General features: G+C 66.6%; 1 protein-coding gene across 4 annotated transcripts in view; it reads left to right on the top strand.

Annotated features, from left to right (window-relative positions):
• The window catches only part of LOC125427339 (histamine N-methyltransferase-like), a 42,702-nt gene extending 25,174 nt beyond the window's left edge, over positions 1-17,528 (top strand). For 2 of the 4 annotated variants that reach the window (XM_048486622.1, XM_048486620.1), the window contains 2 exons: positions 14,386-14,480; positions 16,192-17,528. In XM_048486622.1, coding sequence (XP_048342579.1) covers positions 14,386-14,480; positions 16,192-16,198 — 102 coding nt within the window. In that variant the 3' untranslated portion in view covers positions 16,199-17,528. Of the gene's footprint in view, positions 1-14,385; positions 14,992-16,191 lie in introns of those variants that run through there. The other 2 variants (XM_048486619.1, XM_048486621.1) reach the window with 2 other exon arrangements.
• The last annotated feature ends 3,340 nt before the right edge of the window (positions 17,529-20,868 follow it).

Raw genomic sequence — 20,868 nt, 5'->3', positions numbered from 1 at the left:
ATTGCCGCTAATGGACTCATTAACCTGCTACACATTTTCAGAATCTCAGATATTGTAACACCTGAATACATGTGACATTAAGCTAATAGATACAGTGATGCTCTGTTGTGCTATTTGGCGGGCTCGTTTTCTCTGCTGACTGCTCCATTTTGTTTAATGCTATAATGCCGTCTGACACTGGTTATTTGAGACTCCAAAAATGAACTCGTGTGATCGTCAGTCTTGGAGAGGAAGTGATATTTATACATTCATTTGGTTGCAGTTCCAAGAGAGCGGAGGAAACTGAACATTACACACAGCAGGATTAGTGCTTATTGTAAATCTGAAAAGTGCAACCTGCCAAACCTAAGCACTTTCGAGAGTTTAATGTTAGAGTTTAATGGGAGAGTTAGGCCATTGATTTCAGTGGGATTTTAAAACTCATTCTCCCACACGCAAATGTCCTGAAGAGAAATGGAGAATTTATATCACAAAGAATAGGTGATGGGCTAACTCTCCCAGCACTGATTAAAACAAAATATTTTAAAATGAATCTTAAATTCCTTCAAAAAATTTTTTTAATATAACTCCTTTCCACTTCCAAATTGGTTCCTCTTGTGATGTACCATAGTCCCACCAACAAGGCTCCCTGTCACAAAACCCCATTGCAAGCCCTTTGTACAATATCTCCCTTTCCCAAATAGATCTTGCTGAGGTCATTTTATACATGCTATCAATGAGGTGGTAGTCTTCTGAGGGCGATAGAATGGGCAGTGCCACTTCAGACTGCAGATATGAAAACATACAGTTTAATGCTATCTCCATAAAAAAAATCCCTTCAATTAAAATAAAACTGAAGCAGAGCTCTGCTTGTTTTCTACTTGCAGGGAATGACTAATTCAGGGGCACTTGGAAAAATGCAATTGCTCATCTGCAGGCTGAAGTGGTATGGTCTGTTCTAACCCTCAGCATTCTTCCACCTCATACTTCTGAATGTTTAGACCAGGACTGAGATTAATGGGGCAGGAAAGAAGGTTTGTGTCAATGGCCTCATGACTGAAAACTGGACGTTGAACATACTCATGACAATGTCCATTAGTGCCAGGAAGACCTCAGATCCAGGCCTCAGATGCAGCTGCAAGTTCTCCATTGTCACAAGCTTCAACTGGGTAACAATGAGAAAAGTAGGCCATAGGGTTGTCATCTACAGCTGGCAAATCCCTGGAAGCAGTTGAGAGGCAGGTGCATGGATTAACATCACTACTCGTACAAAACCAGAAGTGACATCATCATGGGGGTACTGAAGGATTTGCCCAAATGCTATAGTTCAACCATAGTGTTTCAAGAAAAACCTAGACTGTTGTCCTGATGGGATAACGTCAGTTATGGTTTTGTGCTGGAATTGATGTTGTGCACTGGCACGCTGCCAGCCATACCTTCCTTTGTCCCCTCCTCCCGTGTGTGAGATCAAGAGAAAATTCTCTGTGTAGGCCTGCAGCTCCAAGAGGAAAGATAAAGAGGAGAAATAAGTAGAAATTAAAGATGAGGAACAGAGACTATTGAGGAAAGTACAGGGTTAAGGGGAAACACTGCTGAAAGCATAAAAATAACTACACAGTAAATAGGAACTTTACAGAAGAAACACAGTTTTGAAATAACCCTCCCCCTTAGGAAATAAATAAAGGACAGGTTCACAATCCATCAAAACATCCCTTGTTGCACTTCTATACCAACTACTATTCTTTTCAGTGGAGCTTGTCCAGGTGGGAGTTTCCAGTAGATGGTATTGAATGTAATTTCCGCTACAGAAATAATAGGATGTGTTAATAAAACAAGTGACTGCTAAAAAGGCCAAAACAGATATGCAATGTGGCCCACTGTATAGAGTTCCTCCCACCTTTGGCTTGTCAACAAGACCAGGGCATAGCTGAAGAGTTATGCAGTATTGTTTTTAAGATATTAACCTCCTCCACTCACACATATTCTCTTTCATTCAGTTCACAACAAAGTCTTGAAAAACAAAAGTAGCGCCATTTTGTTGCATCTACAGGGAGTGATTATAATAATGTGCCAGTCAGGTAGTGTATAATTGCTTCAGTTCAGAAATGGCATTGAGTCACAGAACACTAAGACCAGCACATTTTCTGCAATTAGTGTTTGGCATTCATTTTCCACCAGGTGGAAAGAAGGGGAAAAATACACAAATTTGTTGTGCTGCATCGATTTCAAACCACTGGAGTGTTTATGGTTCAGAAGCAAAGCGTTTAAAGATATAGTGCTTTCCAAAAAGGCAGGCAAATGGCTTTATTCGCAATGGGGATTTGCAGTCATACCTCTCAGCAAGCCCTCATTAGACCTAAATTTATTGCTTTCCTACCCAATGGGGCTGGTGGCTTTTGCCTTTTGTAAGTGATTCACATCTGAAATGCTGAATCATGCCACTGAGCGTACCAAATAAATGGATTCGCTTGGTTTCACTTCCCACTGCTTCTGCTAATATATTTTTCTCTACTGGGTTTTATCAGTGTACCTTAGATTAGTAGATCTTTACAAGGATATCTTTCTTGCCACTGTGGGCCCCCACCCCCCCCCCCCCCCCCCCCCCCCCCCCCCCCCCCCCCCCCCCCCCCCCCCCCCCCCCCCCCCACCCCCCCCCCCCCCCACCCCCCCCCCCCCCCACCCCCCCCCCCCCCCACCCCCCCCCCCCCCCACCCCCCCCCCCCCCCACCCCCCCCCCCCCCCACCCCCCCCCCCCCCCACCCCCCCCCCCCCCCACCCCCCCCCCCCCCCACCCCCCCCCCCCCCCACCCCCCCCCCCCCCCACCCCCCCCCCCCCCCACCCCCCCCCCCCCCCACCCCCCCCCCCCCCCACCCCCCCCCCCCCCCACCCCCCCCCCCCCCCACCCCCCCCCCCCCCCACCCCCCCCCCCCCCCACCCCCCCCCCCCCCCACCCCCCCCCCCCCCCACCCCCCCCCCCCCCCACCCCCCCCCCCCCCCACCCCCCCCCCCCCCCACCCCCCCCCCCCCCCACCCCCCCCCCCCCCCACCCCCCCCCCCCCCCACCCCCCCCCCCCCCCACCCCCCCCCCCCCCCACCCCCCCCCCCCCCCACCCCCCCCCCCCCCCACCCCCCCCCCCCCCCACCCCCCCCCCCCCCCACCCCCCCCCCCCCCCACCCCCCCCCCCCCCCACCCCCCCCCCCCCCCACCCCCCCCCCCCCCCACCCCCCCCCCCCCCCACCCCCCCCCCCCCCCACCCCCCCCCCCCCCCACCCCCCCCCCCCCCCACCCCCCCCCCCCCCCACCCCCCCCCCCCCCCACCCCCCCCCCCCCCCACCCCCCCCCCCCCCCACCCCCCCCCCCCCCCACCCCCCCCCCCCCCCACCCCCCCCCCCCCCCACCCCCCCCCCCCCCCACCCCCCCCCCCCCCCACCCCCCCCCCCCCCCACCCCCCCCCCCCCCCACCCCCCCCCCCCCCCACCCCCCCCCCCCCCCACCCCCCCCCCCCCCCACCCCCCCCCCCCCCCACCCCCCCCCCCCCCCACCCCCCCCCCCCCCCACCCCCCCCCCCCCCCACCCCCCCCCCCCCCCACCCCCCCCCCCCCCCACCCCCCCCCCCCCCCACCCCCCCCCCCCCCCACCCCCCCCCCCCCCCACCCCCCCCCCCCCCCACCCCCCCCCCCCCCCACCCCCCCCCCCCCCCACCCCCCCCCCCCCCCACCCCCCCCCCCCCCCACCCCCCCCCCCCCCCACCCCCCCCCCCCCCCACCCCCCCCCCCCCCCACCCCCCCCCCCCCCCACCCCCCCCCCCCCCCACCCCCCCCCCCCCCCACCCCCCCCCCCCCCCACCCCCCCCCCCCCCCACCCCCCCCCCCCCCCACCCCCCCCCCCCCCCACCCCCCCCCCCCCCCACCCCCCCCCCCCCCCACCCCCCCCCCCCCCCACCCCCCCCCCCCCCCACCCCCCCCCCCCCCCACCCCCCCCCCCCCCCACCCCCCCCCCCCCCCACCCCCCCCCCCCCCCACCCCCCCCCCCCCCCACCCCCCCCCCCCCCCACCCCCCCCCCCCCCCACCCCCCCCCCCCCCCACCCCCCCCCCCCCCCACCCCCCCCCCCCCCCACCCCCCCCCCCCCCCACCCCCCCCCCCCCCCACCCCCCCCCCCCCCCACCCCCCCCCCCCCCCACCCCCCCCCCCCCCCACCCCCCCCCCCCCCCACCCCCCCCCCCCCCCACCCCCCCCCCCCCCCACCCCCCCCCCCCCCCACCCCCCCCCCCCCCCACCCCCCCCCCCCCCCACCCCCCCCCCCCCCCACCCCCCCCCCCCCCCACCCCCCCCCCCCCCCACCCCCCCCCCCCCCCACCCCCCCCCCCCCCCACCCCCCCCCCCCCCCACCCCCCCCCCCCCCCACCCCCCCCCCCCCCCACCCCCCCCCCCCCCCACCCCCCCCCCCCCCCACCCCCCCCCCCCCCCACCCCCCCCCCCCCCCACCCCCCCCCCCCCCCACCCCCCCCCCCCCCCACCCCCCCCCCCCCCCACCCCCCCCCCCCCCCACCCCCCCCCCCCCCCACCCCCCCCCCCCCCCACCCCCCCCCCCCCCCACCCCCCCCCCCCCCCACCCCCCCCCCCCCCCACCCCCCCCCCCCCCCACCCCCCCCCCCCCCCACCCCCCCCCCCCCCCACCCCCCCCCCCCCCCACCCCCCCCCCCCCCCACCCCCCCCCCCCCCCACCCCCCCCCCCCCCCACCCCCCCCCCCCCCCACCCCCCCCCCCCCCCACCCCCCCCCCCCCCCACCCCCCCCCCCCCCCACCCCCCCCCCCCCCCACCCCCCCCCCCCCCCACCCCCCCCCCCCCCCACCCCCCCCCCCCCCCACCCCCCCCCCCCCCCACCCCCCCCCCCCCCCACCCCCCCCCCCCCCCACCCCCCCCCCCCCCCACCCCCCCCCCCCCCCACCCCCCCCCCCCCCCACCCCCCCCCCCCCCCACCCCCCCCCCCCCCCACCCCCCCCCCCCCCCACCCCCCCCCCCCCCCACCCCCCCCCCCCCCCACCCCCCCCCCCCCCCACCCCCCCCCCCCCCCACCCCCCCCCCCCCCCACCCCCCCCCCCCCCCACCCCCCCCCCCCCCCACCCCCCCCCCCCCCCACCCCCCCCCCCCCCCACCCCCCCCCCCCCCCACCCCCCCCCCCCCCCACCCCCCCCCCCCCCCACCCCCCCCCCCCCCCACCCCCCCCCCCCCCCACCCCCCCCCCCCCCCACCCCCCCCCCCCCCCACCCCCCCCCCCCCCCACCCCCCCCCCCCCCCACCCCCCCCCCCCCCCACCCCCCCCCCCCCCCACCCCCCCCCCCCCCCACCCCCCCCCCCCCCCACCCCCCCCCCCCCCCACCCCCCCCCCCCCCCACCCCCCCCCCCCCCCACCCCCCCCCCCCCCCACCCCCCCCCCCCCCCACCCCCCCCCCCCCCCACCCCCCCCCCCCCCCACCCCCCCCCCCCCCCACCCCCCCCCCCCCCCACCCCCCCCCCCCCCCACCCCCCCCCCCCCCCACCCCCCCCCCCCCCCACCCCCCCCCCCCCCCACCCCCCCCCCCCCCCACCCCCCCCCCCCCCCACCCCCCCCCCCCCCCACCCCCCCCCCCCCCCACCCCCCCCCCCCCCCACCCCCCCCCCCCCCCACCCCCCCCCCCCCCCACCCCCCCCCCCCCCCACCCCCCCCCCCCCCCACCCCCCCCCCCCCCCACCCCCCCCCCCCCCCACCCCCCCCCCCCCCCACCCCCCCCCCCCCCCACCCCCCCCCCCCCCCACCCCCCCCCCCCCCCACCCCCCCCCCCCCCCACCCCCCCCCCCCCCCACCCCCCCCCCCCCCCACCCCCCCCCCCCCCCACCCCCCCCCCCCCCCACCCCCCCCCCCCCCCACCCCCCCCCCCCCCCACCCCCCCCCCCCCCCACCCCCCCCCCCCCCCACCCCCCCCCCCCCCCACCCCCCCCCCCCCCCACCCCCCCCCCCCCCCACCCCCCCCCCCCCCCACCCCCCCCCCCCCCCACCCCCCCCCCCCCCCACCCCCCCCCCCCCCCACCCCCCCCCCCCCCCACCCCCCCCCCCCCCCACCCCCCCCCCCCCCCACCCCCCCCCCCCCCCACCCCCCCCCCCCCCCACCCCCCCCCCCCCCCACCCCCCCCCCCCCCCACCCCCCCCCCCCCCCACCCCCCCCCCCCCCCACCCCCCCCCCCCCCCACCCCCCCCCCCCCCCACCCCCCCCCCCCCCCACCCCCCCCCCCCCCCACCCCCCCCCCCCCCCACCCCCCCCCCCCCCCACCCCCCCCCCCCCCCACCCCCCCCCCCCCCCACCCCCCCCCCCCCCCACCCCCCCCCCCCCCCACCCCCCCCCCCCCCCACCCCCCCCCCCCCCCACCCCCCCCCCCCCCCACCCCCCCCCCCCCCCACCCCCCCCCCCCCCCACCCCCCCCCCCCCCCACCCCCCCCCCCCCCCACCCCCCCCCCCCCCCACCCCCCCCCCCCCCCACCCCCCCCCCCCCCCACCCCCCCCCCCCCCCACCCCCCCCCCCCCCCACCCCCCCCCCCCCCCACCCCCCCCCCCCCCCACCCCCCCCCCCCCCCACCCCCCCCCCCCCCCACCCCCCCCCCCCCCCACCCCCCCCCCCCCCCACCCCCCCCCCCCCCCACCCCCCCCCCCCCCCACCCCCCCCCCCCCCCACCCCCCCCCCCCCCCACCCCCCCCCCCCCCCACCCCCCCCCCCCCCCACCCCCCCCCCCCCCCACCCCCCCCCCCCCCCACCCCCCCCCCCCCCCACCCCCCCCCCCCCCCACCCCCCCCCCCCCCCACCCCCCCCCCCCCCCACCCCCCCCCCCCCCCACCCCCCCCCCCCCCCACCCCCCCCCCCCCCCACCCCCCCCCCCCCCCACCCCCCCCCCCCCCCACCCCCCCCCCCCCCCACCCCCCCCCCCCCCCACCCCCCCCCCCCCCCACCCCCCCCCCCCCCCACCCCCCCCCCCCCCCACCCCCCCCCCCCCCCACCCCCCCCCCCCCCCACCCCCCCCCCCCCCCACCCCCCCCCCCCCCCACCCCCCCCCCCCCCCACCCCCCCCCCCCCCCACCCCCCCCCCCCCCCACCCCCCCCCCCCCCCACCCCCCCCCCCCCCCACCCCCCCCCCCCCCCACCCCCCCCCCCCCCCACCCCCCCCCCCCCCCACCCCCCCCCCCCCCCACCCCCCCCCCCCCCCACCCCCCCCCCCCCCCACCCCCCCCCCCCCCCACCCCCCCCCCCCCCCACCCCCCCCCCCCCCCACCCCCCCCCCCCCCCACCCCCCCCCCCCCCCACCCCCCCCCCCCCCCACCCCCCCCCCCCCCCACCCCCCCCCCCCCCCACCCCCCCCCCCCCCCACCCCCCCCCCCCCCCACCCCCCCCCCCCCCCACCCCCCCCCCCCCCCACCCCCCCCCCCCCCCACCCCCCCCCCCCCCCACCCCCCCCCCCCCCCACCCCCCCCCCCCCCCACCCCCCCCCCCCCCCACCCCCCCCCCCCCCCACCCCCCCCCCCCCCCACCCCCCCCCCCCCCCACCCCCCCCCCCCCCCACCCCCCCCCCCCCCCACCCCCCCCCCCCCCCACCCCCCCCCCCCCCCACCCCCCCCCCCCCCCACCCCCCCCCCCCCCCACCCCCCCCCCCCCCCACCCCCCCCCCCCCCCACCCCCCCCCCCCCCCACCCCCCCCCCCCCCCACCCCCCCCCCCCCCCACCCCCCCCCCCCCCCACCCCCCCCCCCCCCCACCCCCCCCCCCCCCCACCCCCCCCCCCCCCCACCCCCCCCCCCCCCCACCCCCCCCCCCCCCCACCCCCCCCCCCCCCCACCCCCCCCCCCCCCCACCCCCCCCCCCCCCCACCCCCCCCCCCCCCCACCCCCCCCCCCCCCCACCCCCCCCCCCCCCCACCCCCCCCCCCCCCCACCCCCCCCCCCCCCCACCCCCCCCCCCCCCCACCCCCCCCCCCCCCCACCCCCCCCCCCCCCCACCCCCCCCCCCCCCCACCCCCCCCCCCCCCCACCCCCCCCCCCCCCCACCCCCCCCCCCCCCCACCCCCCCCCCCCCCCACCCCCCCCCCCCCCCACCCCCCCCCCCCCCCACCCCCCCCCCCCCCCACCCCCCCCCCCCCCCACCCCCCCCCCCCCCCACCCCCCCCCCCCCCCACCCCCCCCCCCCCCCACCCCCCCCCCCCCCCACCCCCCCCCCCCCCCACCCCCCCCCCCCCCCACCCCCCCCCCCCCCCACCCCCCCCCCCCCCCACCCCCCCCCCCCCCCACCCCCCCCCCCCCCCACCCCCCCCCCCCCCCACCCCCCCCCCCCCCCACCCCCCCCCCCCCCCACCCCCCCCCCCCCCCACCCCCCCCCCCCCCCACCCCCCCCCCCCCCCACCCCCCCCCCCCCCCACCCCCCCCCCCCCCCACCCCCCCCCCCCCCCACCCCCCCCCCCCCCCACCCCCCCCCCCCCCCACCCCCCCCCCCCCCCACCCCCCCCCCCCCCCACCCCCCCCCCCCCCCACCCCCCCCCCCCCCCACCCCCCCCCCCCCCCACCCCCCCCCCCCCCCACCCCCCCCCCCCCCCACCCCCCCCCCCCCCCACCCCCCCCCCCCCCCACCCCCCCCCCCCCCCACCCCCCCCCCCCCCCACCCCCCCCCCCCCCCACCCCCCCCCCCCCCCACCCCCCCCCCCCCCCACCCCCCCCCCCCCCCACCCCCCCCCCCCCCCACCCCCCCCCCCCCCCACCCCCCCCCCCCCCCACCCCCCCCCCCCCCCACCCCCCCCCCCCCCCACCCCCCCCCCCCCCCACCCCCCCCCCCCCCCACCCCCCCCCCCCCCCACCCCCCCCCCCCCCCACCCCCCCCCCCCCCCACCCCCCCCCCCCCCCACCCCCCCCCCCCCCCACCCCCCCCCCCCCCCACCCCCCCCCCCCCCCACCCCCCCCCCCCCCCACCCCCCCCCCCCCCCACCCCCCCCCCCCCCCACCCCCCCCCCCCCCCACCCCCCCCCCCCCCCACCCCCCCCCCCCCCCACCCCCCCCCCCCCCCACCCCCCCCCCCCCCCACCCCCCCCCCCCCCCACCCCCCCCCCCCCCCACCCCCCCCCCCCCCCACCCCCCCCCCCCCCCACCCCCCCCCCCCCCCACCCCCCCCCCCCCCCACCCCCCCCCCCCCCCACCCCCCCCCCCCCCCACCCCCCCCCCCCCCCACCCCCCCCCCCCCCCACCCCCCCCCCCCCCCACCCCCCCCCCCCCCCACCCCCCCCCCCCCCCACCCCCCCCCCCCCCCACCCCCCCCCCCCCCCACCCCCCCCCCCCCCCACCCCCCCCCCCCCCCACCCCCCCCCCCCCCCACCCCCCCCCCCCCCCACCCCCCCCCCCCCCCACCCCCCCCCCCCCCCACCCCCCCCCCCCCCCACCCCCCCCCCCCCCCACCCCCCCCCCCCCCCACCCCCCCCCCCCCCCACCCCCCCCCCCCCCCACCCCCCCCCCCCCCCACCCCCCCCCCCCCCCACCCCCCCCCCCCCCCACCCCCCCCCCCCCCCACCCCCCCCCCCCCCCACCCCCCCCCCCCCCCACCCCCCCCCCCCCCCACCCCCCCCCCCCCCCACCCCCCCCCCCCCCCACCCCCCCCCCCCCCCACCCCCCCCCCCCCCCACCCCCCCCCCCCCCCACCCCCCCCCCCCCCCACCCCCCCCCCCCCCCACCCCCCCCCCCCCCCACCCCCCCCCCCCCCCACCCCCCCCCCCCCCCACCCCCCCCCCCCCCCACCCCCCCCCCCCCCCACCCCCCCCCCCCCCCACCCCCCCCCCCCCCCACCCCCCCCCCCCCCCACCCCCCCCCCCCCCCACCCCCCCCCCCCCCCACCCCCCCCCCCCCCCACCCCCCCCCCCCCCCACCCCCCCCCCCCCCCACCCCCCCCCCCCCCCACCCCCCCCCCCCCCCACCCCCCCCCCCCCCCACCCCCCCCCCCCCCCACCCCCCCCCCCCCCCACCCCCCCCCCCCCCCACCCCCCCCCCCCCCCACCCCCCCCCCCCCCCACCCCCCCCCCCCCCCACCCCCCCCCCCCCCCACCCCCCCCCCCCCCCACCCCCCCCCCCCCCCACCCCCCCCCCCCCCCACCCCCCCCCCCCCCCACCCCCCCCCCCCCCCACCCCCCCCCCCCCCCACCCCCCCCCCCCCCCACCCCCCCCCCCCCCCACCCCCCCCCCCCCCCACCCCCCCCCCCCCCCACCCCCCCCCCCCCCCACCCCCCCCCCCCCCCACCCCCCCCCCCCCCCACCCCCCCCCCCCCCCACCCCCCCCCCCCCCCACCCCCCCCCCCCCCCACCCCCCCCCCCCCCCACCCCCCCCCCCCCCCACCCCCCCCCCCCCCCACCCCCCCCCCCCCCCACCCCCCCCCCCCCCCACCCCCCCCCCCCCCCACCCCCCCCCCCCCCCACCCCCCCCCCCCCCCACCCCCCCCCCCCCCCACCCCCCCCCCCCCCCACCCCCCCCCCCCCCCACCCCCCCCCCCCCCCACCCCCCCCCCCCCCCACCCCCCCCCCCCCCCACCCCCCCCCCCCCCCACCCCCCCCCCCCCCCACCCCCCCCCCCCCCCACCCCCCCCCCCCCCCACCCCCCCCCCCCCCCACCCCCCCCCCCCCCCACCCCCCCCCCCCCCCACCCCCCCCCCCCCCCACCCCCCCCCCCCCCCACCCCCCCCCCCCCCCACCCCCCCCCCCCCCCACCCCCCCCCCCCCCCACCCCCCCCCCCCCCCACCCCCCCCCCCCCCCACCCCCCCCCCCCCCCACCCCCCCCCCCCCCCACCCCCCCCCCCCCCCACCCCCCCCCCCCCCCACCCCCCCCCCCCCCCACCCCCCCCCCCCCCCACCCCCCCCCCCCCCCACCCCCCCCCCCCCCCACCCCCCCCCCCCCCCACCCCCCCCCCCCCCCACCCCCCCCCCCCCCCACCCCCCCCCCCCCCCACCCCCCCCCCCCCCCACCCCCCCCCCCCCCCACCCCCCCCCCCCCCCACCCCCCCCCCCCCCCACCCCCCCCCCCCCCCACCCCCCCCCCCCCCCACCCCCCCCCCCCCCCACCCCCCCCCCCCCCCACCCCCCCCCCCCCCCACCCCCCCCCCCCCCCACCCCCCCCCCCCCCCACCCCCCCCCCCCCCCACCCCCCCCCCCCCCCACCCCCCCCCCCCCCCACCCCCCCCCCCCCCCACCCCCCCCCCCCCCCACCCCCCCCCCCCCCCACCCCCCCCCCCCCCCACCCCCCCCCCCCCCCACCCCCCCCCCCCCCCACCCCCCCCCCCCCCCACCCCCCCCCCCCCCCACCCCCCCCCCCCCCCACCCCCCCCCCCCCCCACCCCCCCCCCCCCCCACCCCCCCCCCCCCCCACCCCCCCCCCCCCCCACCCCCCCCCCCCCCCACCCCCCCCCCCCCCCACCCCCCCCCCCCCCCACCCCCCCCCCCCCCCACCCCCCCCCCCCCCCACCCCCCCCCCCCCCCACCCCCCCCCCCCCCCACCCCCCCCCCCCCCCACCCCCCCCCCCCCCCACCCCCCCCCCCCCCCACCCCCCCCCCCCCCCACCCCCCCCCCCCCCCACCCCCCCCCCCCCCCACCCCCCCCCCCCCCCACCCCCCCCCCCCCCCACCCCCCCCCCCCCCCACCCCCCCCCCCCCCCACCCCCCCCCCCCCCCACCCCCCCCCCCCCCCACCCCCCCCCCCCCCCACCCCCCCCCCCCCCCACCCCCCCCCCCCCCCACCCCCCCCCCCCCCCACCCCCCCCCCCCCCCACCCCCCCCCCCCCCCACCCCCCCCCCCCCCCACCCCCCCCCCCCCCCACCCCCCCCCCCCCCCACCCCCCCCCCCCCCCACCCCCCCCCCCCCCCACCCCCCCCCCCCCCCACCCCCCCCCCCCCCCACCCCCCCCCCCCCCCACCCCCCCCCCCCCCCACCCCCCCCCCCCCCCACCCCCCCCCCCCCCCACCCCCCCCCCCCCCCACCCCCCCCCCCCCCCACCCCCCCCCCCCCCCACCCCCCCCCCCCCCCACCCCCCCCCCCCCCCACCCCCCCCCCCCCCCACCCCCCCCCCCCCCCACCCCCCCCCCCCCCCACCCCCCCCCCCCCCCACCCCCCCCCCCCCCCACCCCCCCCCCCCCCCACCCCCCCCCCCCCCCACCCCCCCCCCCCCCCACCCCCCCCCCCCCCCACCCCCCCCCCCCCCCACCCCCCCCCCCCCCCACCCCCCCCCCCCCCCACCCCCCCCCCCCCCCACCCCCCCCCCCCCCCACCCCCCCCCCCCCCCACCCCCCCCCCCCCCCACCCCCCCCCCCCCCCACCCCCCCCCCCCCCCACCCCCCCCCCCCCCCACCCCCCCCCCCCCCCACCCCCCCCCCCCCCCACCCCCCCCCCCCCCCACCCCCCCCCCCCCCCACCCCCCCCCCCCCCCACCCCCCCCCCCCCCCACCCCCCCCCCCCCCCACCCCCCCCCCCCCCCACCCCCCCCCCCCCCCACCCCCCCCCCCCCCCACCCCCCCCCCCCCCCACCCCCCCCCCAAATTCCAACAATTCTTTTCAAGTTACTCTGGCTACCCATTTACCTGTGCTTACAAAACTTTTTATGACATGATCTGGTCTCAGCATTCTTCAGGGAATGGCTTATCCCCATTTACCATTTTAGGGAGTTCTATATTTTAGAAATTAAGATCCGTATGTCCACTGAGTAGGCCTTTTTAGAGCTTTTCATGCATTACTGCAGTGAGTAATGAGGAAGTTCGACCCCTATTGTTTCTACTTCTGACATGTCCAGTTAAGTTGCCCCTTTGTAGCGCATTTTCCCCTTATTCCAGTGTAACAAGCACTCGCAACAGTGCAGGGTGTCCCGGCTCCAGAGGAATCCCCCTCTCCCGGATTGGACTATTAATCTGTTAGATTATGTATTTTGCAGAGGCCAGAAAGTCTATTGTGTGCAGCAAAGCCTACCTAATATCTGTAGGTTCTAGGAAGAAAAATTGCTCAGAACCTTTTAATCTACTCATTTATTATAGGAACTCCATTTCTGGATAGGGCACAGTAAATATATTTTCCTAATTTAGTTAAACTGACTAGGATGGAGGGAGGTACAGGACTGGCATCCTGCCCTCATGGTTGCAAAGTGGAGAAGTGGTGTGGAGAGAAGGATGTACAAGGCAGAAGAAAGCGAGATTCCCTGAGAGTAGCAATCTACACGCCAAATGGATAGTGTCAGAGCAGTAGAGAAAGGTATTCTGGTTTCCTACTCAGGTATTTTGGTATTCTGGTTTCCTATTCAGTATATTTCTGCATCTATTTTTCCTGCAATTTATCTCTAGGTATATTGTCTGCATAAAGTCTTCTGCTGTGTATTCGTGCTAAGTAGTATTGTTTAATTATTTTGCATAATAGCTAGCCATACAAAATAAAATGCTATACAAAAACAAATGCAGTGCACTTTTTTAATAGATAAGCATCTGGCACGAGTGGCTTGTTTGTCCTAGTATCCACTTGCACTGAAATTCACCACCTCAAAGGGAAACAGGTGCAATAGTTCCTTTCAGTTGAGCATTTGATAGAACGGAACAGATTTAGTACAGTCAGTGACTAGCAATTAGGCATTTGGTATGAAATGAGCATGACTTGGGAGCATTCCCAAGTCATGCATTCATGCTCCCAACAGAAAAACCAAGTAACACATAATATATGACCAAATAACTTAAATAATCATAAGTTGATAGAAAGCCAGAAGCATGGTCCAAATACACATTCTCCATAATTGGAATTTGGCACTAGGTTCAACAGAGCTCCCTTTTTATCCTAGTGTGGAACAGAAAATTTGTGGTCTGATGCTCTAGGCAGGAGGTGCAACTGGATGGAAAAATATATTACACACTCTGGCTTCCTGTGCAAATATTGACCCACATGCTGGAATGCTTCTGAGTGTTTGCAGTTGATTACCGGCTAGGGAAGGAGAGGGGAAGAAGAGAACACCATTGGACTCTAGGACAGTAGTTCTCAACCTTCCTAATGCCGTGACTTTGTGGTGACCCCCAACCCTAACATTTATCCATTTTACAGATGTAGAACTCTGATGCAAAGAGTCTTTGGCGACTCCTGTGAAAGGGCCATTCGACCCCCGAAGGTTGAGAACCACTGCTCTAGGATGATCTTCCATAACCAGTGGTGTAACAATGGCATGTGGGAATGAATATTTTTCTGCAAGTGGGTAATCTCTATTTGCTTTGCATCTTGGGAAACAGTTGCAAACTTGTTTCCAGATTTGGGACTTCTGTTTTTCAAGCAGAATTATGAAACCTTGTCAAAAGGCACGACCTGTCCTTTAAAATGTTGTAATATGATTTATTTTCCAGGAACCAGCGGCTGGGCTAGGTTGTGGAAGAAATATGGTCCTCGCTTGCCTCTTAATGATCTTTGCTTATATGTTTCATCCACGGATATTGAAGAGGTACTTGATGCTGCAGGACTGAAGTATCAGTCGTATGACCTTCCATCTAATATGGACATAACAGATTGTTTTACTGAAGGAAACAAAAAGGGGGAGCTTATGCTTGACTTTTTGACAGAAACTTGTAATTTCAGTCAAACTGCCCCACATGACCTAAAAAAGGAATTTGTAGAAGACCTGAAAAATCTTGAATACAGTCAAATTATAGGTGGAAGATATCTTTTCAATAACAACCTGAGTGCAATAGTGGTTGAATCCCCAATATGATTCAAATGAATTTTTTCCAAGGTAACAAATAGAGTAGCTTATTACTGTTCAGTATTCAATTAGCAATGGAATGTTTTTAAAACTTTAACCTTTTATTAATTCTGTGTCAGTAGATGAACTAAAGTGTAATGAAATTAGGAAATAATCGTCCGTGGTTGTACAGTAGCTGCTTAACACTATTGTTACAAATACATATTAAAATTCTGTTAATAGATTAATACATAATCTGCTGAGTTGCATACCATTATCCTTGTATGCAGTCTGCTTCCATGTGATGAGATCATTAATCAAAACTCGAAAAATGAAAATCGCAGGTCTACATTCCTCTGATTGATGGGAAAGGTATTATAACAACCTTGAAAGGATCACCCTTTATGGTGAAAATATATAGAACATGAAAGGCAGTTCTAAATAATGCCTTTCACTTACTTCCGTGGCCATTATCCCAGGTATTACAAAACTTTAAAAAGCAAGTTCTATTCCCAACTTTTAGTTTTATTTCATTTTTGCTCCAGGTCAACCGTTTGCATGGCATTGCCAGGAAACTATTTGCTTGGAGGAAAAGTACAGTTTTCCTTACTAGTGGAAGAGTCACATTTAATAAAAGGAAGTGCTGGGATAGTCATGTCCACTTGCAGAATTCACTCAAATACAGGACTAGGTACCCTCCCAGATATGCCACAAAGGAGAGGGTTGCTTTGCAAATAAAGGGGGATCCTGTTCAGTATTATTGTATACTTTGTGACAGTTTAAGCAATTAATAACATTGGGAATGTTGTAGGAGCGATGGGTCAGTGGGCAACCTCCTGTGCATAATATGTAATTTAAGAGATGGGATAAGAGATGGCTGGCTATCACTTGATGTATCAACTTTATGCTTATGGCTACTAGCAGTCCCATCACATAACACATCACTAATGGTGTGAACTAGCCCCCAAAGTTGCCTCAAAATCTTCGATTTCTCACAATGATTTCAGAAGGAATGCAGAACTCGCACATGAGACCCCATCAGACTTGAGTTGACTAAACATGATGGCTATTTATCCCAGCTCCTTCCTTGCTTTCTTATGTGTCATAGAGGGAAGGAGTTGAGGGATAACATGGGAAGCACAGGTGGGTGGGATGAGGTGGGAAATGTATTTTAACCTTGCATAAAAGAAACAACTGCCAAAAAGATTGTGTGCTTGGAAGGCAAAGGGAGGAGGAAGGAGAGGAGGAAGAAGCATACAAAACTACACCATTATATGCAAACAAGGAAGGTGACCCACAATTAACCTTTTAACAGCTCACCTGCCCTGCATTAACAGAAACAACAAAGTAATGCAGCTATCTTACTCCTGCAAAAACTTACAGGAAGAATCATAAGGAATGCCAAATATTCTAACGCATGAAGCCATGACCTGCATGCCATGGTTCATATCTGGTTTTTTCCTCCCGCCTCCAGGAAGTAACATCAAGGACAGATGTCCTGATTTATGGAACAAAGGCTACAGTAGAATTCAAGGTATCTAGGCCAAGGTACTCAGCAACTGATAGCATCTAAGTGCTAAAGAATGATGTTTCAGACATTCCATGTTTCAGTTTGACTGGTGACAATTCACAGATCCAAGGCTTCCAGAGATTTGTGAAGCAGCAAAATCCAACTGTCTTGTATCATTAGCTGAGAGCATGAATGAGGTAGGTGTGGGGTGGGGGAGAATGATTAAACAGGTATAAAGTATTTCACAACTGAATGAAAGCTTGCCCCCTATAAACCCAGGATTTGTATGCCAGTATATCTCGCTTTACAAATGAAGCACTAACTTGGTGCTAAGGGTGGTCATCTTGTTGCTTTCTCTCTCTCTCCACTCTAATCTTGTGCATACTTGGAGAATATAAGAGCAGGACACAGCAGAACTCCCTACCACACCACCACCATTTCAATGTCTCCTAGCCTCATCTGGTACATGATCAAGATTTGCATGTTTTATTCTGCCATCAGCCTAAATACCTTCCAAAGGGGATTTTTAAATAGGATGATGTTTCTTCTCTATAGTTACCTGATTGACTAACGCAGGATAGTTAAAGCTATGGCTCATCTACTCCATTCCTCAAAATGAAACATACGTTGCTCAGATCAGCGTGTAGCAAAACGATGTGATTTAAGATGATCCCTTGGCAATGACATTCACAGTTTTTGCACAGGCAAAATGGCATTAGTGCTTCTTGTCAGTTTCCCAAATGTCGGCAGGAGCAGATTAATGTATGTTCTAACGGTGTGCACTTTCCTCAGCAGTCTGAGGTTTAAAAGCTTCTTTTTATTTTGTTTGTTTTTGCATTGAACATATTTGTACTATTGTTGTGGTTCCTTAATGAACACAGTCCAGACTGTTTGGACTACAGTAAAAATAAGCTGTATTTAATAGGCATTGCTGTTCTTTCTGCTGTATTACAGAGTGATGGATATGACTAACTGTAACCTTTCAGCACACATTTATCAGTTGGGATTTTTTTTTAAAGATAGCTGAAGGTTATTAACTGTTTCTTATTCAGGTGATGGGGAATGTAGGCAAGAGCCTCAGTGCTTCCATTTTTTCCACTTCAGTTCTTTGCCAAAGATATTAACATGAGTAGTTAACACATTTATTTTGCTTTATGATTTTTGTGGTTACTGACAGGACTTCATAGATAAACTTCAAGTAATTGAGAATTTGAGTGAATGCAGTTATCCTACAGAATGAGATTAGCTACTGTGAGGCTTTTTGCCTGTAAAGTATTCATGACAAAAGGGAAAAAGAAGGATATATCAGGGTATATATCCCAAGGTATCACAATGTGTGTGTGTGTGTGTGTGTGTGTGTGTGTGTGTGTGTGTACACACACACACATTGTGATACCTTGGGATATATACCCTCGGGTGTACATTGTGATACTCATCTGGTTCTGAGTGAATGTGATTTGTATCTGTTGGAGAAAAGGTGATTCATTATACTTGGACACTGGAGGCAGGGACACCATCATTTCTCTTTGTTTTAGAACTAGTGTATATGCTATTTTCCTGCTGAAGTATGCCTATCCTTGTCTACGCTGGGACTCCTTGTTCGCTTCCTGTTCCTTTGTATTCTTTCTCTTTTCCCTGTGGTCTTGCAACAGGTAGAAAATCTCTGTGGATCTCTCCTGTGAGATGCCACAATGGTAGGTTTAAATATGCCTCACCAAATCTCCTTTCTCCCCCCCCCTGTAGAGTAGCAGAAGGCGCATATAAAAACCCATATCTTTACTGCACATATTTCCCATTAACCATAATCTATTAGTAATTGAAGTTCATTACAAATTCTTGTAGGCTTTATTGCTATCATGCCGCATGACATACTGAACCTGGCTTGCATAACAAGAAGTCCTTGCTGGGAAATATCCTATTAACAATGACAGTGCATTTGTCATTGTGATAATAAACCCAAGAGCTGCCTGTAGATTATAAATTATTGTGGTGCCATTTGCAACGCTGTAGTTTAAAGTTTTGTCAGCCCTTCCATTTTCAGGTCCGGGTTTTTCAGCAAGTTATAACTCAACCATAAAAAATCCACAACCTGCTAAAATTTGCCTTGCAAGGTCTTGGCTCAAGTGGCTTTTTTTTTTAAAGAACAGAATTCAGTGAAAGTCTGGGTTCATTCCCATTTGAATTATACAGAAAGAAGCCCGGTAATTTAATAGGAGGTTGTTTCCTTTGTACAAACCTCCCAGTTCACTCTGTTTTAAAACATACCATTTACAGAATAACATAGCTAGTGGCTAAGGGCCAATGCAGACGTACATTAGAAGTAGACAATAGAGAGCCAGCAAGTGGCTAAGAGCAGCTGCTTCTAATCTGGAGAACTGGGGTGAATTCCTCATTATTCCACATAAAAGCCTACTGGGTGACCTTGGGTCAATCACTGTCCTCTCAGAATGCTCTCATCCCATGCAAAGGGAGGCAATGGCAAACCACCTCTGAATGTCTCTTGCCTTGAATACTCTTATGAATGGAATTTAATTGCCATTTAATGGCAGCACTAGTCTTAATCTGGAGTAGATCTGCATAGAATTGCACTGGAAATTTCTTAATTTTATTGATGTGATCAGGGGCTGGCCATATGGACATGGTTGTCCTCCTCTCTTCCCCTTTCTTCCCCTTGACCATCATAGCAATGGTTAAGGGTAATTGATCAGTGGCATACTGCCTATAGGGACATGGGGTAACCCATTTCCCAGGCACATGCCTTTTGGTCACATGGGGGGCCCCCAGCTGGGTTCTGGCGCCTCGCCTCTCCCACAGCATGGCAACACAGGTGGTGCCCAGCAGCTCCCTCTGTGCTGGGGCACTGCTTACCAGCACCCAAGACGAGGCCCAGCTGCATGGCCTCTCCCCTGCTGGGGGATTGCGCTGGCATGCAAGGCTGGGCCCAGCCACACAGCCAGGAGACCTCTCCCTTGCTGGGGAATCATGGGGGGAGAGCCTGCAGAGCCTGTCCAAGCCACCTCCTTTCCTCACCAGGACCTCGGGGCAGGGCCTGGGGAAGGCAGGAAGTGGCCTTGTAAGGAACTCGAAGGACTTGAAACAAAGCGACTTAGGACAGCTCGTTTATTTCATAAACTTCAATGAACACAATACACGCCATGCGAGAACTGGCCCCCCTCAGCTAGAATCGTCGTTTTTACAGACGAGAGCACTGCCCCTCCCCCTGGTATAGTTCCCAAGCATAGTTTCACACAGGAAAAGCGAAAGTAAGTTTCACACAGATATGATAAGCATAAGCATAGCAAGGTCAGTACTCCGGGCAGCAAGCCCAGCACAAGGAATGTGCCAAGGACGAGTCGGGCGGGGGATCGCACTAACCCCCACCCTTACAGGCCTGCAGGAAGACGGGCGGCTTAGACTGGAGCTGCCCAGGAGCCAGCCTGCCACTGCGGTACCCATCCAAGCCACCCCAAGCCCCTTCCCAGAGCATGGGGGTGGGGGCACCTGGAGCAGGTGTTGTCCCTGGATGCCATTTTCCCCAATACACCTCTGTAATTTATTGAATCCTGTGGATGATTTTTGCATATGGGTTAATTAAACTGATTTTATCTTCCCACAGCAGACCTCCATCTCCCCTGTTCCCCAGTGATAGGCTTGGAGATTCGGATGAAACAAATACCAGATTCAGCCCAAATCTGGGCAAACTTGGGCATATTCAGACCAAAATTGGCCAAATATGTCCTGCCCGAATATGAACAAATCCGAATGCAAGGTATTCGGGCTTTGGGGGGGGGGGGGTATTTTTTGGTGTTTTTTCACGTATTGGCTTGCAGGGGGCACATTTTTAAAATGTTACCGTGTTTCCCCGAAAATAAGACAGTGTCTTATATTAATTTTTGCTCCCAAAGATGTGCTATGTCTTATTTTCAGGGGATGTCTTATTTTTCTGTGTTCTGTGCATCGGGCATGCTTCCAAACAAAAACTTTGCTACGTCTTACTTTCGGGGGATGCCTTATATTTCGCACTTCAGCAAAACCTCTACTACGTCTTATTTTCTGGGGATGTCTTATATTTGGGGAAACAGGGTAGCAGCACCAGGGTATCATCCAGAGACTGTCCTGATGGTTCCACCCAAGTTTGGTGAAGTTTAGTTAAGGGAGGACAAAGTTATGGACCCCCCAAGGGAGTGTCCCATCCCCCATTGTTTCCAATGGGAGATAACAGGAGATGGGGGCTACCCATTTGAGGGTCCATGCCCCCCTGAATCTAACTTCACCAAACCTGGGTAGTATTATAAGAACAGTCTCTTGGTGATACCCTGAAATTGTGGTATCACTAGCTTTAAAAATGCACCCCTGACAGACACCCCAAGAAATTTGCCCAAGATTCTCTGTTCCGCAGTACTTTGGTTCCATTTTAGCCAATGGGAAACTTCTGAGTGCGTAAGCGGGCTGCACATTTTTGAAGATAGAGACACCACCTTTGTTGAGAAAAGAGATTGGGTTTGTGATTCTAGATGATTTCTACAAACTGTACAAGTGAATTTATCTAATGAAATTGATAATCCAAATCTACAAAACCAGAGTATTGTGAATTCTGAATTGACACAAATAATCTTCATGCAACATCTTATTTCAGATCCT

The sequence above is a fragment of the Sphaerodactylus townsendi genome, linkage group LG02 (genome assembly GCF_021028975.2).
Source record: "Sphaerodactylus townsendi isolate TG3544 linkage group LG02, MPM_Stown_v2.3, whole genome shotgun sequence".
In the NCBI taxonomy this organism is placed as follows: domain Eukaryota; kingdom Metazoa; phylum Chordata; class Lepidosauria; order Squamata; family Sphaerodactylidae; genus Sphaerodactylus; species Sphaerodactylus townsendi.
This window is presented reverse-complemented; position numbering and strand designations above follow the sequence as displayed.